At 45.9% G+C, this 19293-nt stretch overlaps 1 protein-coding gene across 1 annotated transcript; it reads right to left on the bottom strand.

The window, feature by feature from the left end:
* Positions 1-526: 526 nt before the first annotated feature.
* hapln4 (hyaluronan and proteoglycan link protein 4) lies at positions 527-14532 on the bottom strand. The gene is made up of 5 exons (XM_072243839.1): positions 14485-14532; positions 14177-14288; positions 8460-8822; positions 6612-6911; positions 527-816 (listed from the first exon to the last, which is right to left on the bottom strand). Exons 1-5 carry the CDS (start codon positions 14530-14532, stop codon positions 527-529), a joined length of 1113 nt encoding a protein of 370 aa, XP_072099940.1.
* Between the last annotated feature and the right edge of the window lie 4761 nt (positions 14533-19293).

The raw sequence follows: 19293 nt of genomic DNA, 5'->3' as shown, positions 1-19293 counted from the left end.
AGAGGGTACTGCATCTGTCCCAGGAATGCTTAACCAAAGCCCTTTCTACCCCAGTCTGCAGGCTTCAGGGGCAAGGGCAGATTCAGGCAACTCCTCTGTTAGGTACATGGAGCTGCTGAACTTCCCACACCCTGGTCTATTTTTATTCTGTAGCCAATGTGACCAGCGTGTCACTCACCTAGTTATGATCATGTTGCTCTTTGTCAGATCCTGATGTACACAGTGAGACCACTGACTACGCTTCATGGGTTAATGACAGCGTAAAGAAGCGCAAGCTTTTCCATGATAATACTTCCCCAACCCAACCACGGTAATGACATTTAATTCTGAAGGGTCAGGTAGTCTTTGAGAGAGTGACCTCATGAGAAGCCGTTAGCAAAGTTCTCCTGGTGCCTGGCTGTAATGGGCTCTGTGCATTCAGCTGCCCTGGCTGATCCATGCAGGGAGAAGTTACATCTGGGTGTGAAGGTGAAGCTTTGCATTAAAATGTTAATCCTTCATTGAAGATGTTGCCTTACTTTTGTCCTCATTTCTTCCTCTTGAAGCAATAGACTCCATACAGCCGGTGCCTCCTGTCTGGGAACCCCAAGCTGCGGACCCCAGGCTTGTTGCCCCCACACTTGGAGCGAGGGTTGACAATGGGGTAGCGGACACTCCCATCAGCCAGCCAGCCCGGACGACACAGGTCCAGGAGCTGCAGCTTCCAGGCCGTGTACAACTGGCCCACCTTGGCGATGGAGCCATTCTTCTGCTTGCATGCTTTCACTGCCTCCACGTAGTTCAGTTTCCGAAATGTCCTCAAGAAATACACTTTTCCTGGGGGGAGAAAAGAAAATTTAAAACAATAAACCCATCAGCCGAGGCAGGGTCACAAAGGCGGAGTGATCATTTTAAAAATAGAACAGGACAACACAGGAACAAGCCCTTCAGCCCATTGTATCTGTGCTGACCATGAACTGGACAGGCTACTAACCTTGACAGCCCATTCTAGGCCCACCACTTGGTGTAAAAGAAACTTGCCCCTCTCATCTTCTTCAAAATTACCCCCTCTCTCAAATGCATACTGGTTTTAGACATTTCAACCCTGGAAAGAAAAATATTGTCTTTCTACTCTCTCTATGTCTCTCACGATCTTATAAACCTCTATCAAATTTCCACTCAATCTTTGCCAAGCCAGAGTAAACAACCCAAGTTTGTCCAACCTCTCATTATAGCTCATGCCCTCTAATGCAGGCAGTGTAAGTATTTTGTAAACCTTTCTCACGTCTCCTCTCACCCTGCACAGCTCCAGAGAAACAAGGACACAACTCAGCACATATGGAAACCAGCCTCTCCTCTATGGACTCAGTCTATACTTCTCTCTGCCTCAGTAAAGCAGCCAGTGTAATCAAAGACCTCAACCACTCCAGACATTCACTCTTCTCCTCTCTCTATTGAGCAGAAGATACAAAAGCCTGAAAACACAAACCACCAGGCTCAAGGACAGCTTCCATCCCTCTGTTAGCAAATGATTGAATGGACCTCTTGTATGATAAGATGGACTCTTGGCCTCACAATCTACCTCATTATAGAAACATAGAAACATAGAAACATAGAAAATAGGTGCAGGAGTAGGCCATTCGGCCCTTCGAGCCTGCACCGCCATTTATTATGATCATGGCTGATCATCCAACTCAGAACCCCGCCCCAGCCTTCCCTCCATACCCCCTGACCCCCGTAGCCACAAGGGCCATATCTAACTCCCTCTTAAATATAGCCAATGAACTGGCCTCAACTGTTTCCTGTGGCAGAGAATTCCACAGATTCACCACTCTCTGTGTGAAGAAGTTTTTCCTCATCTCGGTCCTAAAAGGCTTCCCCTCTATCCTCAAACTGTGGCCCCTCGTTCTGGACTTCCCCAACATCGGGAACAATCTTCCTGCATCTAGCCTGTCCAATCCCTTTAGGATCTTATACGTTTCAATCAGATCCCCCCTCAATCTTCTAAATTCCAACGAGTACAAGCCCAGTTCATCCAGTCTTTCTTCATATGAAAGTCCTGCCATCCCAGGAATCAATCCGGTGAACCTTCTTTGTACTTCCTCTATGGCAAGGATGTCTTTCCTCAGATTAGGGGACCAAAACTGCACACAATACTCCAGGTGTGGTCTCACCAAGGCCTTGTACAGCTGCAGTAGTACCTCCCTGCTCCTGTACTCGAATCCTCTTGCTATAAATGCCAGCATACCATTCGCATTTTTCACCGCCTGCTGTACCTGCATGCCCACTTTCAATGACTGGTGTATAATGACACCCAGGTCTCGTTGCACCTCCCCTTTTCCTAATCGGCCACCATTCAGATAATAATCTGTTTTCCTATTTTTGCCACCAAAGTGGATAACTTCACATTTATCCACATTAAATTGCATCTGCCATGAATTTGCCCACTCACCCAACCTATCCAAGTCACCCTGCATCCTCTTAGCATCCTCCTCACAGCTAGCACTGCCACCCAGCTTCGTGTCATCCGCAAACTTGGAGATGCTGCATTTAATTCCCTCATCCAAGTCATTAATATATATTGTAAACAACTGGGGTCCCAGCACTGAGCCTTGCGGTACCCCACTAGTCACCGCCTGCCATTCTGAAAAGGTCCCGTTTATTCCCACTCTTTGCTTCCTGTCTGCCAACCAACTCTCCACCCACACCAATACCTTACCCCAATACTGTGTGCTTTAAGTTTGCACACTAATTACGATCTTGACTTTGTCATTGACCTACACTGCACTTTCCCAGTAGCATTTACACTTTACCTGGGGGGATCTGCAGTAACTGGGTCTTTTCCAGTAGCATTTATACTGCATTGCTATTGTTCACACTGCTGATGCATGACTGTGTCACAGGATCCAGCTCAAACTGTGTCATCCAGTTTGTGGGTGACACAGTTGTGGTTGGCCTTATCAAGAACGATGATGAGACGGAGTATCGAGAGGAAGTGGATTGGTGTGAGAAGAACAACCCAAGTCTGAATGTGGAGAAGACAAAGGAAATCATTGTGGACTTCAGGAAGGTGCAGATGAACTATTTCCCTCTGTGAACGCATGGCTCCTCCGTAGGGAGAGTTAAGTGCACCAAGTTCCTGGGAGTTCACATCACAGATGACCTCAGCTAGTCCCTTAATATCAGCTTCCTGAAGAAAAAGAGACAGCTGCACATCGATTTCCTAAGAGGATTGAGGCGAGCAAGACTGCCCCCCCATCTCAACTGCGTCTTACAGGAGCACCCTGACAGCGTCCTGACGTTGCATCTCCACCTGGTATGGGAGCAGTCGAGCATCGGACCCGAAGTCCTTACAAAGTACTGTGAGAACAGCAGAGATTATCACCAGAATCAGAATCAGGTTTATTATCACCGGCATGTGATGTGACATTCGTTAACTTAGCAGCAGCAGTTCAATGCAGTACATAAGATGCTGCCTGTACATTCCTCCCGGTGCTTCGGATTCCTCCCACAGTCCAAAGACACACCAGTCGGTAGGGTAATCGGTCATTGTATATTGTTCCGGGGTTAGGCTCGGGTTAAATTGGAGGTTGCTGCGTGGCATGGCTCAAAGGACCAGAAGGGCCTGTTCCAAGCTCTATCTCAAAATATATAAATACACAAACAAATAAATAAATAAATAAGGAATGCAAGAGAACATTTAAGAAAGAAAGAAATGATGGCTAAAGGAAGGCATGAGGTTGTCCTAGCAGACAAGGCGAAGGAGAATCCTAAGTGATTCTACAGATATGTTAAGATCAAAAGGATTACAAGGGACAAAATTGGCTCTCAAATCCATGTGTGCAGCAAAAAGAAACATAATAATAATAGGCATCCATTAGTCTTGTGAGACCATGGATTCGTGCCTTGGAAGGTTTCCAGGGCGCAGGCCTGGGCAAGTTTGTATGGAAGACCGGCAGTTGCCCATGCTGCAAGTCTCTCCTCTCCACGCCACCGATGTTGTCCAAGGGAAGGGCACTAGGGCCCATACAGCTTGGCACCGGTGTCATCGCAGAGCAATGTGTGGTTAAGTGCCTTGTTCAAGGACACAACACGCTACCTCAGCCAAGGCTCGAACTAGCGACCTTCAGATCACTAGACAAATGCCTTAACCACTTGGCCACATAGAAACATAGAACACCTACAGAAACATAGAAACAGAGAAAACCTACAGCACAATACAGGCCCTTCGGCCCACAAAGTTATGCCGAACATGTCCCTACCTTAGAAATTACCAGCCTCACCTACAGCCCTCTATTTTACTAAGCTCCATGTATATCTAAAAGTTTCTTAAAAGACTCTACCGTATCCGCCTCCACCACTGTTGCTGGCAGCCCATTCCTCGCACTCACCACTCTCTGAGTTAAAAACTTAACCCTGACATCTCCTCTGTACCTACTCTCAAGCACCTTAAACCTGTGTCCTCTTGTGGCAACCATTTCAGCCCTGGGAAAAAGCCTCTGACTATCCACACGATCAATGCCTCACATCATATTAAACACCTTTATCAGGTCACCTCTCATCCTCCGTCGCTCCAAGGAGAAAAGGTCGAGTTCGCTCAACCTATTCTCATAAAGCATGCTCTCCAATCCAGGCAACATCCTTGTAAATCTCCTCTGCACCCTTTCTGTGGTTTCCACATCCTTCCTGTAGTGAGGTGATCAGAACTGAGCACAGTACTCCAAGTGTGGCCTGACCAGGGTCCTATATAGCTGCAACATTACCTCTTGGCTCCTAAATTCAATTCCAGGATTGATGAAGGTCAATACACCATACGCCTTCTTAACCACAGAGTCAACCTGCGCAGCTGCTTTGAGTGTCCTATGGACTCGGACCCCAAGATCCCTCTGATCTTCCACACTGCCAAGAGTCTTACCATTAAAGCTATATTCTGCCATCATATTTGACCTACCAAATAGAACCACTTCACACTTATCTGGGTTGAACTTCATCTGCCACTTCTCAGCCCAGTTTTGCATCCTATTAATGGCCCACTGTAACTTCTGACAGCCCTCCACACTATCCACAACACCCCCAACCTTTGTGTCATCAGCAGGCTTACTAACCTATCCCTCCACTTCCTCATCCAGGTCATTTATAAAAATCACGAAGAGTAGGGGTCCCAGAACAGATCCCTGAGGCACACCACTGGTCACCGACCTCCATGCAGAATATGACCCGTCTACAACCACTCTTTGCCTTCTGTGGGCAAGCCAGTTCTGGATCCACAAAGCAATGTCCCCTTGGATCCCATGCCTCCTTACTTTCTCAATAAGCCTTGCATGGGGTACCTTGTCAAATGCCTTGCTGAAATCCATATACACTACACCTACTACTCTTCCTTCATCAACGTGTTTAGTCATATCCTCAAAAAATTCAATTAGGCTCATAAGGCACGACCTGCCTTTGACAAAGCCATGCTGACTACTCCTAATCATATTATGCCTCTCCAAATGTTCATAAACCCTGCCTCTCAGGATCTTCTCCAACAACTTACCAACCACTGAGGTAAGACTCACTGATCTATAATTTCCTGGGCTATCTCTACTGCCTTTCTTGAATAAAGGAACAACATCCACAACCCTCCAATCCTCCGGAACCTCTCCGGTCCCCATTGATGATGTAAAGATCATCGCCAGAGGCTCAGCAGTCTCCTTCCTTGCCTCCCACAGTAGCCTGGGGTACATGTCATCCGGTCCCAGTGATTGTTTGTCATTTATATCAAGGATCTGGATGATAAAGAGGTCAACTATATGAGCAAATTTGCATATGACACCAAGATTAGGGTGTAGTAGATAGCATGGACAGCTGGAAAAATGGGCTGAAAAATGGTAGATGTAATTTAATGCAGACAAGTGTGAGGTTTTGCATTGTGGGAAGACAACCAGGGTAGGTCTTACATGGTGACTGGTAGGGCACTGATGAGTGTGATCAAACAGGGGGATCTGGGAATACATATTCATAATTTCCTGAAAGTGGCCTTCATCACAGCTAGATAGGGTAATAAAGACAGCTGAGGCACAGTGGCCTTCAACAATCAATGTACTGAATACAGGGGTTGTGATGTTAAATTGAAATTTCATAAGATATTGGTGAGACCTAATTTGGAGACCTGAGTTGGATGATGAGCCATGATCACACTGAATGGCGGTGCAGGCCCGAAGGGCCAAATGGCCTACTCCTGCACCTATTTTCTATGTTTCTATGAATACTATGTGCATTTTTGGTCACCTACCTGCAGGAAAGATGTCAATATGACTAAAAAAATGTGAAGAGAAAATTTACAAGGATATTGCTGGGACTTGAGAGTTTGAGTTTTAGGGCAACAATGAACAGGTTCGGACTTTATTCCCTGGATCATAGAAAATTGAGGGGAGATTTGATAGAAGTATATGAAATTATTAGGAATATAGATAGGGTAAAAGCAAGCAAGCAACCCTAACTGATCCCTCACTTTTCTTTCTATCAACCCATATACCAACTGCCTTTGACTAATCTCATGATACAACTTTCCCGTTAGAACTTTTATCCTCCTCTTCAACTGACCTCATGTCTTTTCCTTGTGTTTTCTCACAGATTAACTGGGCCCTCACCTTTCAGGTCTGAGGTAAAGCAGAAGGCATCGTATCTCTGATCCTCCTTGTGTTGGTAGCTGTAGTTCCTGATGCCGGAATGATTAGATCTGCCACACTTGTGTTGCGGACTGTAGTTGGGATACTGGACGGATCCATCAGCCAGCCAGCCTGCCTCACACCACTCCAAGCCTTGCTCCCATGCCCTGTGTAACTGCTCGTAGGAAGCCAGCATGGCATCCTGCCCAGCACAGGCAGCCTTGGCATCATGAAAGTTTAACATCTGTTGTCCCAACCGTGGATGGTAGAGGAAGACCACACCTTTAATTGAAGCAGAGGCACCTTTAACTCAGGAGCTTACCGCCACAGCCCCTCCCAAGCACACGAGCACCAGTGTGAGGTGGACGAGGGTGAACACTCATATTGTTCCTCTGCACATCTCACACCATCCTTCACCTCTCCTTCACTATCACTGCATCTCGGTCCCAGAACTCCCCGCCCAACAACACTTGTCCCAGAAAAAAGACGTTGGACTGAGAAGGTGTCTCACCCCTCATCTCTAAGGTAAACTGGGGATGAGTAATGAGTGGTGGCTTTTCCAGCACTGTCCACATCCTGAGAATAGATCAAGTCAGTGTGGTGAGGTAGTCTGGGTAGCACTAAGTTAGGGCTGGGTTGGGGTTGGGGTAGCATTGGGTTAGGGTTAAGTTGGGTAGCATTGGGCTAGGTTTGGTTTGGGGAATGTTGGGTTGGTGCAGGCTGCCTTAAGAGTATTGTCAACAGATTTGGGCCCCATATCTCAGAAAGGACGTATTGTCATTGGAGAGAGTCCACAGGAGGTTCACAAGAATGATTCTGGGAATGAAGGGGTTAACATATGAGAACCATTGGCAGCCTTGTGCCTCTACTCACTGGAATTTAGAAGAATGTGGAGGAATCTCATTGAACCCTACCGACTGTTGAAAGGACTAGATAGGGTGAATGAGGAGAGGATGTTTCCTCTGGTGGGGGTATCCAGAACTAGAGGGCACAGCCTCAAAATTCAGGGGCGACCCTTTAGAACAGAGGTAAAGAGGAGTTCTTTTTGCCAGAGAGTGGAGAATCTGTGGAATGTTCTGCCACAAACTGTGGTGGAGGCCAAGTCCGTGTGTATATTTAGGGCAGAAGTCAATAGTTTCCTGATCAGTCAGGGCATCAAAGGATATGGTGAGAGGGAGATCCAGAATAGCTGAACAGACTCGATAGGCTGAATGGCCTAAATCTGCTCCTATGTCTTATGGTCTTATGGGTAGCATTGGGTTAGGGTTGGGTTGGTGTTTGGTAGCATTGTGTTAGGGTTGGGTTAGGTAGCATTTGGTCAGGTTGACTTTGGACAGCATTGGGTTAGGGTTTGGCTTGGGAGTGTTGGGTTGGGTTGGGTAGCATTGGGTTAGGGTTGGGCTGGGCTTAGTTGTGGTTCAGTAGTGTTGTATGTTAGTTGAGGTTGGGCTTGTGATGGATGGTCACAATGTCCACTGCCCTCCATCTGGTCACCCCTGGCACTTGTGCTCACGGGCAGGTATTGTAGTTCATTGCTCACCATCACCTGACTGACTAACCTGAACCCCAAGATCTCTTGCCACAGTGGGGTGAGAGAAGCCAGTGGCACAGCAGGCACCAGGATGCTGGGCTGCTATTACAGTCAGAATGTATGCTGGCGTGAGTCACCGGGACCGTGGTGTCACCCAGCATGGCAAGAAGCAATGGAAGTGGTCCCAAGATATGGGGAAAGAATCTGGAAACACAGAGCTAGGGGTAGTTACCCAGCACCTCTGGTCTTCTCTGAAAGAAAAGACAACAGCTGATAAAACACAAAATCAAACCCTGTACCTTCCAAATTGAGTCTGACAATTCCTTTGTCGTCGTAGAGCTTGTCGATGACTTCACACTGGTACCTGCCATAATCCTGGAGTGTGACATCCTGCATGACCAGTGAGGCATCTCCTTCTCCATCCTCCTGCAGCCTCACTCGACCCTTGTACACCCCAAATGCCTTCTGCACGTTGCCCAAGGCCACAAACACATCGGTGCTCTGCAGGGAGATGGATTCCTTAGTCCACTTGATACGGGGCTTCTGGAGGCCCCAACTCTTGGCCTCGCTGTGATATCGGCAGGGGAGGGTGACGGAAGCACCTCGGTGAGTAAGGACCTTCCCTGGTGCAGTCTGGACCACTACGGCTCCATTCTCATCACCTGCACAGACGCCAGACAAAGGAAGATGATCAGATCCCAGAGAGCACACTGAACCTGGGCTGACACTGTATAAGAGAGTACTGCACTGTCAAAGCAGCCAAGGGCCAGAACAGGTTATAGAATGGATGTCCCACATACCCGCCAGTGCACGGGGATGATGGAATAAAATATGACACATTGAGGTACCATGGACTCCTGTGGCTGGTTGAGCTCTTGTGAAAGGGATGGGCAAGGTCACCCCGATTTTGAAAAGGAAGTGCCTTCTCCTGGTTCTCTGGTCAATATCTAACCCCTGAACAACACCACCCTCAACTTATAACAAACAAGAGAAAATCTGCAGATGCTGGAAATCTGAGCAACACACACAAAATGCTGAAGGAACTCAGCAGGCCAGGTAGCATCTAGGAAAAGAGTCCAGTCAATATTTTGTGTGAAGGGTTTTGGCCTGAAACATTGACTGTGTTCTTTTCCTAGATGCTGCCTGGCCTGCTGAGTTCCTCCAGCATTTTGTGTGTGACCCTCCACTTATGATCTAGTTGCTGTCACATTGCAGTGTGTTGGAGCTTGCAGTGCCGCACTGCACAACTACTGTACTATCTGTAGTGTGTTTGGGATACCCTGGGCACTTGAGCAGCTTTCTATTTATTCTTTCTAATTTGTATGTTCTTTTTATTTTAGTGAACGTGCTCTGCTGTACTCTGTGCAGTACAGGTCACTCACACCTCTCCCATTGTCATGTACCTGCGAGATCGGGCAGTGCACCAAATGCAATGAACAGATCTGACTGCTACTCAGCAGCACATTACCAGTTTTATGTGGTTTATGGTCTAAACTGGGAATAATGCATTCCTGAGAGTGATTACAAGCCACCGCTCTTATCAGAGGGTTAAGAAGTTATCATAAATCAGGAACAGTAAGATCAAGCTACTGATAGCCAAGGCTAGATTCTTCAAGTGAGATCGCTGACTTAAAATTACCCAGATGTTCCTGGCCTCAGACAGCCAGTTCAGTCCATGCTCCATGGCCAGGCCATTGCGGTCAACCCAGATGGAGACATCCGGTCTGGACCCAGCCACTGATAAGACATGTTAACACTTTGGCCTCTGGATCAGGAGCTGGGCTTCTGATATCACTGGACAGATCACACCAGGGAGCTGTGCCACACAGGTGAGGAGATGTGTAGGTATGAGAGCTCCCAGAGCAAATCATGCTGTAATCTCCACTTCCCAAGATTCATGATTGGTCAGGGCATGAAGGGATATAGGGAGAAGGCAGGAGGCTGCAGCTGAGAAAAAAAGTGGACATGGTGACATGGTGGAGCAGACTCGATGGGCCAAATGGCCTAATTCTGCTCCTATATCTTATGATCTTCCCAATATTTGACTATGGCATGATGACAGGGGGACATGTAGATGGAGCAGAGCAAGGTTATAGTGGTATGGAAAATTAATTCACAGGGTGTGTGAGAGACCATTTGAATATAAAATCTGAAAGAGGTTTCATTCAGTTTGAAACCAGGATCAAAACAAAGCAAACGACACAGGTACAAGCAACACACATCAAAGTTGCTGGTGAACGCAGCAGACCAGGCAGCATCTCAGGAAGAGGTACAGTCGACGTTTCAGGCCGAGACCTTTCCTCAGGACTAACTGAAGGAAGAGCTAGTAAGAGTAACAGGTACAAGGTATGAATTGGTTGTGGTAGGGTGGGAAGCTAAATTAAAAGGTACAACGTAAACTAACAGTGGTCATCATTTAAACAATTAATCTGTTTATGTTGCAGCTCTATTTAGGCTGCATTTGGTTTATTGTATTCAGCTTTATCACCTCACTATAGGAAGAATATGGACAATTTGAATATGGTGCAGAAAACATTCACCAGGATGCAGCCTGGATTAGAGGCTATGTGCTGTAAGGACATATTGGACAAATTTGTGTGGTTTTCTCTAGAGCAGCGGAAGCCAATGGGAGATCTGGTAGAGGCTTACATGAGAGTGAGAGGCATGGATAGAGAAGACAGTTAATATCTTTATCAAAGGTTGAAATGTCCAATACCAGAGGCAGGCATTAAGGTGAGAGGAACAAGTTGAAAGCAGATGTGTGGGGCAATGTATGCTTTTTGCCACAGAGTGGTGGGTACCTGGAATGCACCGCCAGGTGGTGACAGAGGTATTCAAGGGGCTCTTGGACAGAAACATGAAAGTCCGGGAAATAATAGAACATGACCATTGAGTAGCGGTTAGTTTAGTTTGGCCATTTGATTAGTAATTTAGTTAGTTTGGCGCAACATCGTGAGCCGAAAAGCTTGTTCCTGTGTTGTACTGTTCCATAATTTTCCTGAGAGGTGACCTGACACAGGTGTGATCAAGAGAAGGTAGATGGGTATTAGAACAAAAGGCTGTAGGTTTAGGATGGGAGGAAGGAGATTCAGATTTAAATTATTTTCACATGGGAGGGGTAGGAACAAGAGCATGTAGGATTATGGTGAGAGGAAGGCGATTTAAAGGGAATTTGAGGGGAAAGCATTTTTACACAGATGATATCTGTTATGTGTAGCCAAAGGAGGTGTTGAAATCAGATTAAATCACTACATTTATGAGGCATTTAGACAGACAGGTGAGGTACAGAAGGATATAGTCATAATGGGCCGGTAGGTTTTTGCGAATAAAAATGACAGAGGCATTTATGTTGAAAAAAACTGTAATTCATTTATTCTGCTCCAAACACTGAACACAAAGTGCGATAAAAACTCTTAACATAATTATGCCATCATGTCAGACCAGCCTCTTACAGTGAACCCAACTCAGTGTTGGTGGCTGTGAATTATTATGTGCATTTTCACCAATTACATTACCCTACACAGAACCACCCCCCGAATTCACTAAAAACGCATCGTGAGCCTGCCTGGAGCTCGGATGAGCCACTCAGCTCGGGTTCTATGTTCCATGGGTAGAGGAACAGCAGTGGCCTCTGGCTCGTACAGAGGTGTGTTGACACACTCATGGTCATGTTGTGACAGCAGGGCATGGTAGTGGAATCCTCCAGATCTTGGTGGGCCAGTCTCAGGCAATGTACTGAAATATGTTCAGGTTCACCCGTCTTATCCATGATACAAGTCTTTTCTCTCCATTACAAAATGCAGAACGAGCCATAATAAGGGGGCCTAAAGGGATGTTGGTGTGCATCATGGCGGACGAAAACAAACGAGGTGGAACATAGGTCAACAGGAACCCAAGAGTGCTGTACGCCATGATGGGAAGTAGGAATAGATACAAAGAAATTGAATTTACTGAAGAGGATGGAATGATGTTAAAACGCCGAGAAGGTGGTCATGGAGTCGGGAATATAATTACCTGGCACTCGTAACGGACCCCCGTATATCAACAGCTGGGGACAACTATGGGTCCTCTTTTGGAGCTGTTCTGAGTCCCAGCAGGATCCATGGGAGACAATTACAGAAATAAAAATGACGGTGGTGTTTTATGCTTAAGAAAAACCATAACAACCCATTTATTGTACTCCAAACACTAAACACAAAGCGCGGTAAAACCTTTTGCATAATTAAGTCATCATGTTAGACCAGCCTCATACAGTGAACCCTGACTTGATGTCGGTGTCTGTGAATTATGTATGTTTCCACCAATTGCATTACCCTACTGACCAAATGGCCTATTTCTGTGCTGGACCATCTAGAGAGCTTCCTCCCTGTCAGGCACAAAAGCCCTGCAGGAGGAATGACCCAGCTATGGCTCACTGATAAGTTAATCTAGCTGTATTAAAGTTTACAACATCATCAATGGCGGTGTGACAGAGGATAGATATGGAAATGGTTATAGGCAGCAGGAATGATGCAATCCTCAGAGACAATAAACTGGAGTGCAGGTGATTGTGTTAAAGAAATTGATGCAATGCAGTACGTGATAAATATGGCCTGAAATATAAACACAGAATGTCAGACTCTTCAGGAAACCAAGGTGAGTTCTGACACTGCATAAGGAAGTCGAGGGAACTCATAATGGAGAGTAAGGAGGTGAATTAAACTGCTACTTTGCAGAATTTTTCACTAGAGGATGGAGCAACTATTCCAGAAACAGCTACACATTAGTGATTGGAAGGGAGGGAATAACTTGGGAACATTACGGTCACCAGTGCAGTGGGATGGGACTGTGGGCTGACAAGCCTCCAACTCCAGATGGATATCCCAGGGTCTGAAAAGATGAAAAGATAGTTGATGCATTGTTGTTAATTTTCCAAAACTTCCCAGGTTTGAAGAGGATCCAATTAGATTTGCAAATAGCAAACAAAGCATCCTTTGTTCTACAGAGAAGGAAGACAAAAGGCAGAAAATGATTTGCCAGGTAGCCTGACACCTGTCACAGTGGAGATGATGGGAAGTGTAATTGAAGATGATATTACAGAGTACTAAGGAAAATTCAAGGTAGTCAACGCTTTCATGAATGGGGAATTCTGTGGAGAATTAACACGTGCTGTAGATAAATGGGAACCAGTGGGTGCATTGTCCAGAAGGTATTTGATAAGGTGCCACATTGAGAGCTTGTGATGGTTGGAGTTACGTGCACAGAAGATCAACTGGCTGACCGGAAACTTCCTTCCAGGAAAGATGTCACTCCTGAATATCCAGCTGCATAGTTTCTGACCTTCTTGAGGGACAGAATAATGAGGACATGGAGATGAGAGATCCTATCTACAAGAAACAAAGAAAGGGCCTAATCTCATTGGGCAGATATTCGGAGAGATGTCCCACTGGGATTGGTGCCAGGCCTCACCATTTTGACCATTTTACAGAAATGACCAGGATGTAGGGACCAACAGGATGGTTGCTAAGATGGATCGGGAACCGAAGAGAATGTAAGGTGGCTATAAAGGTTGAATAATTGGGATGGTATACCCCTGGGTGGGGTATCAGAACCTGGGCACCCTGCCACTCATGGATAGGATCTCTCATCTCTATGACCTCATTATTCTGTCCCTCAGACAGGTCACAAATAAATGTGGCGGGATATTCAGGGGTAAAGTATTTCCCGGAAGGGATGAGAGGACATGGAGCAACTTCCAGAGGACACAGCTGAGAAGGGTAGAGGTACTTTTCATTCAGATAAGGGCAAAAGAAGGAAGGAGGTGGTGAAGGAGGGAGGTGGACAGGGAGCAGAGGGCTCAGATGGCCTGATCCTGTGGTCTACACATTATATAACAGCATATAACCATCCAGACCTGAGACGAGGAGTCAACCATAAAGAGCAAGAGCAGATCGGAGTACTTGCTCTGGTCTCAGGTCAGAGCTGGACATCCTCACTTCTCCCTTGGGTGATCACTCTGAGCAGTTCATGATCTCACCTGACACATGGGCACTCTGCTTGGTTCCAACATGTTCGGCTGATAGCAGGGAGGTAGCTGTATGAATGAACAGGAAGAGGAAACCAGGGCAGGTGAGGCTTCTGCCGAAAATCTGGGGAGGCAACAAGCATTTAGGGTTAACAAGAAGCGTGCTGCTGTAAGCAGGGACTCAGCAGCCCTGCATACACAATGTCCACATCTACCCATTCCACACTAAACTCACCTTGTGGCCAGAGGAGGCTGCCCACTCTCTAAATGGTCATGTAGACCAAACACAATCAATATTTTCACAGAAACCTTCCCCTGACATCAGGGTAGATGAACATTTCAGCCAATTCATGATGCAGCTCGATCATCATAAGGTGTACACTTTTATTAGTACTTGCGTGTTGGTTGGGGGGTGTGGAGGGAGAGTGCCATGTGTGTTTCTGATTGGCTGGATACCTTATGATTCTGAATAAACCTGACCAATCAGAGTAAGTCAAGATTCTCCTGACTTGGGACTCGTTTTGTTCAGCTTTTAGTGGCATCCCTCATTGATGAATGTAACACATTCCATGTCTTAGGAACGTCAGGAGAACTCCTGCCCCCAGTCTCCTGCCCCCAGTTATCCTCTCCTCAACTCTTGTCCAATCTCCCACCAAACCTGCTGCCGCTGACAGGGACGGTGTGCCAGCACTGGTGTCTCACAACTCTCTCACAGCAACTCACACACCCTTTAACAATTCCCCCCCCCCCGCTCAAATTTAAATCTGTGTCCCTGGTCCTTGAATCTTCCATCACTGGAAGCAGCATTCCTTTCTCTCATCTGCCTAGACACACTGTGATCTTAACCAACTCTATCACACCTCCTTCCCAACTTCCCTGCTCCCTTGGATCCTCCCTGATCCTGACCCCTCCTCTGGGACACCCTTTCTGGGACTTTCTCATCCCTCCCAAAGAGCAGTGTATGGTGCCAGAGCGAGTCCTGCAGATGTGGCCCAGAGGCAGCACATACACCTTTAGTCCCTGTTCTTACTGTTTATGAAACACTTTATTAAACCCCTCTCCCATCTTCAGCACTCTCTTCTTCAACCCTTTCTCATCTTCATCCCTTCTAATGTTCACCCCTCACCATCTTCACAGAGCCTCTCTCATCTTCATCCCTCTTCCATCTTCACAGAGACTCTCTCATCTTCATCCCTCTTCCATCTTCACAGAGCCTCTCACATCTTCATCCCTCTTCCATCTTCACAGAGCCTCTCTCATCTTCATCCCTCTCCCATCTTCATAGAATGTCTCACATTTTCATCCTTCTCCCATCTTCACTGAGCTGGGAAATTATCCCCTGTAACCTGAAACAACTCCATTGAACATCAGAGAGACAGAAACTGCACATGCTGGAACACACACATACACATGCACACACACACACACACACACACACACACACACACACACACACACACACGCACACACACGCACACGCACACTCAGTGGGCCATGCAACATGCAGCATCTATGGAGGCAGAGGTCGGTGTTTCAGGTAAAGACCTTGTGTTTGACTGTCCATCGCCTCCCATTTATTTGGATAGACATGGACTGATTAAGGATTGTGGCATGGCTTCATGTGTAGGTAGGTCATGTCTAACCAATCTTACAGAGTTTTTCGGGGAAGTTTCAGGGAAGGGGATGAAGGCAAAGCAGTGGGTGTTATCTACATGGACTTTAGGAAGGCATTTGACAAGGTCCCACCTGGGAGGCTGGTCAAGAAGATTCAGTTGCTCGGCATTCAGGATGAGGTAGTAAATTGGAGAAGACATTGGCTTTGACATCTGGCTGCTCACCCTCACCCTCATGAGAATACCATGGACCTAATCTGAAACGTCCCTGACCCTGGCACCAGAGAAGCACCATACCATCAAGTTGTCTCTATTGTTCTCACAGAATCTCGTCTCTGTTCCTCTGACTACAGAATCTCTTATCAAAAGATAAGATACGATACGGTCTTTTGGTGGATACGATAGGCTCTTTTAAGAGACTTTTGGATAGGTACATGGAGCTTAGAAAAATAGAGGGCTATGGGTAACCCTAGGTAATTTCTAAGGTAGGGACATGTTTGGCACAACTTTGTGGGCTGAAGAGCCTGTATTGTGCTGTAGGTTTTCTATGTATTAAAACCGCAGTCCTCTTCACCTCTCTACTCTTCTGAGCCACAGGACCAGAGTCAGTGCCAGAGACCCTGTCACTGTTGCTGCCCCTGGCGGGTTGTACCCCTCTACAATATCTAAAGTTGTATATTATCATTGAGGGCAACAGCCACAAGTGTACTCTGCACTAGGTGTGCATTTCCTTTCCTTCTCCTGACAATTACCCAGAAACCTATCTCCTACAGTCTCCTTTATATTCTAGTCTGCTCAAAATGAATGCAAACATTGTATTTGCCTTCCTTTCCAGCATCTCAACCTACAAGTTAAACTGTAGGGAATCCTGCAGAAGGATTTTCAAGTCACTTGGTACCTCTCATTTTTGAATTTCTTCCCATTTAGAAAATAGTCTACGCCTTTATTCCTTCTACCAAAGTGCATGACTACACTGTCTCTTAACTGCCACTTCTTGCCAATTTCTGCAGACTCCCTGCTTCCTGAACACTACTTGCCTGTCCACCTATCTTTGTATTATCTGCAAACTTGATCATAAAGCCATCAATTTCATCATCCAAATTGTGGGCATGTAACATGAAAAGAAGCAGACCAATACCGACCAGAACAGGCCCCATTCATTCCCACTCTTTGCCTCCTGCCAATCAGCCAATATTCTCTCCATGCTAGTATCTTCCCGGTAATTCCATGAGTTCTTATCTTGTTAAGCAGCCTCATGTCAAAGGCCTTTTGAAAATCAAAATAAACAACATCCACTGCCTTTCGTTTATCTATCCTGCTTGTTATCTCTTCAAAGATTTCCAAAAAATTTGTCAGGCAAAATTTTCCCTTAAGGAAACCATGCTGACTTTGGCCTAGAATCATAGTCATAGAAAAGTACAGCACAAAAACAGGCCATGTGGCCTGTCTACTGTCTACTCCATACCAAACCAATTAAGCTGCCTACTCCCAATGACCTGCATAGGGACCATTGCCCTCCATACCCCTACCATCCATGTATCTATCCAAACTTCTCTTAAATGATGAAATCGAGCTTGCATGCACCACTTGTGCTGGCAGCTTATTCCACATTCCCACAACCCTCTGAGTGAAGGCATTCCCCTTCATGTTCCCCTTAAACTCTTCACCTTTCACCCTTAACCCATGACCTCTGGTTGTAGTCCCACCTAACCTCAGTGGAAAAAGTCTGCTTGCATTTACCCTAAACCTCTCATAATTTTGTATACCTCTATCAAACCTCCTCTCAGTCTTTTACGTTCCAAGGAATAAACTCCTAACCTACTCAATCTTTCCACATAACTGAGGTCTACCAGATCCAGCAACATCCCTGTAAATTTTCTCTGTATGCTTTTAACCTTATTTACATGTTTTCTGCAGGTAGGTGACCAAAACCGCACATAATACTCCAAATTAGGCTTCACTAAAGTCTTACAGAACTTCAGCATAACATCCCAATTCCTGTACTTAGTACTTTGACTCATGAAGGCCAACATGCTAAAAGCTTTCTTAATAACTCTTAACTACCTGTGACACCACTTTCAATGAATTATGTACCTGTATTGCCAGGGGTGTGTGCTTAGCCCACTGCTCTACTCTCTATATACACATGACTGTGTGGCTAGGCACAGCTCAAACATCATCTATAAACTTGCTGACAATACAACCATTGTTGGTAGAATCTCAGGTGGTGATGAGAGGGTGTAAAGGAGAGAGATATGCCAACTAGTGGAGTGGTGCTGTAGCAACAACCTGGCACTCAACGTCAGTAAGATGAAATAGCTGATTGTGGACTTCCAGAAGGGTAAGACAAAGGAACTCATAGAGGAATCAGAAATGGAGAGAGTGAGCAGTTTCAAGTTCTTGGGTGTCAAGATCTCTGAGGATCTAAGCTGGTCCCAATACATTGATGCAGTTATAAAGAAAGCAAGACAGTGGCTATACTGCTATGTCCTATTACAAGTGGGTGGACACTTGGAGTCTAAGTTCCTTGGTGTTTAGAACAAGAGCAGTCTTACACAGACATACTGTTCATCCAAAAGGGCTGAATCAGAATCAGGTTTAATATCCATAAGACCATATGAGGAGACTCAGGCCATCTGGTCCATCGAGTCTGCTCTGCCATTTCACTACGCTGAACCATTTTTCCTCTCAGCCCTCATCTCTTGCCTTCTCCCAGTATTTCTTCATGCCTTGAGTGATCAAAAATCTATCAACCTATCAAAGAATCTATCAAAGAGTGCAAATGTAACTCAACTCTTTATGAATGGAGGAAGACAAATGAGAGGACATTATAGGCTAGTTAGCCACAGCTCAGTGGTTGGGGAAGTGTTGGAGTCCATTACTAAGGACGAGGTTTTGGGCTACTTGGAAACTAATGATAATTCAAAGTCAGTACAGTTTCTATGAAGGGAAATATGTCTGACAAATCTGTTAGAATTCTTTGAGGAAGTAGCAAGCAGGGCGGACAAAGGAGAGGCAGTGGATGTCACTTACTTGGATTTTCAGAAGGTGTTTGACAAGGTGCCTCACATGAGGTTGCTCCACCAGATAAAATCCTGTGGTGTTACAGGAAAGATACTGGCATGGATCGAGGAATGGCTGACAGGCAGGAGGCAGGGAGTGAGAATAAAAGGGACCTTTTCAGGTTGGCTGCCAGTGACTAGCGGTGTTCCTCAGAGGTCAGTACTGGGACCACTACTTTTTACATTGTTCGACAATGATTTAGATAGTGAAATTGATGGTTTTGTGGCAAAGTTTGTGGATGATATTTAGATAGGTGGAGGGGTAGGTAGTGCTGAGGAAGCAATGGGATTACAGCAGGACTTAGACAAATTGGAAGAATGGGCACAAAAAGTGGCAGATGGAATACAGTGTTGGGAAATGTGTGATAAAACATATTGGTAAAAGGAGCAAGAGTGCAGATTATTATTTAAATGAAGAGAAAATTCAAACATCAGGTTCAAAAGTCCTTCTGCA

The sequence above is a fragment of the Mobula birostris genome, chromosome 26 (genome assembly GCF_030028105.1).
Source record: "Mobula birostris isolate sMobBir1 chromosome 26, sMobBir1.hap1, whole genome shotgun sequence".
Classification (NCBI taxonomy): domain Eukaryota; kingdom Metazoa; phylum Chordata; class Chondrichthyes; order Myliobatiformes; family Myliobatidae; genus Mobula; species Mobula birostris.
This window is presented reverse-complemented; position numbering and strand designations above follow the sequence as displayed.

Coding starts and splice junctions, on each gene's coding strand:
- hapln4 (XM_072243839.1), bottom strand. CDS start 14,532: ATGATCGAGCTGCATCATGAATTGGCTGAAATGTTCATCTACCCTGAT. Junction 6,912..8,459: donor TGTCAGACTCAATTTGGAAG/GTACAGGGTTTG, acceptor CTTCAATTAAAG/GTGTGGTCTTCCTCTACCAT. Junction 817..6,611: donor CTTTACCTCAGACCTGAAAG/GTGAGGGCCCAG, acceptor TTCTCCCCCCAG/GAAAAGTGTATTTCTTGAGG.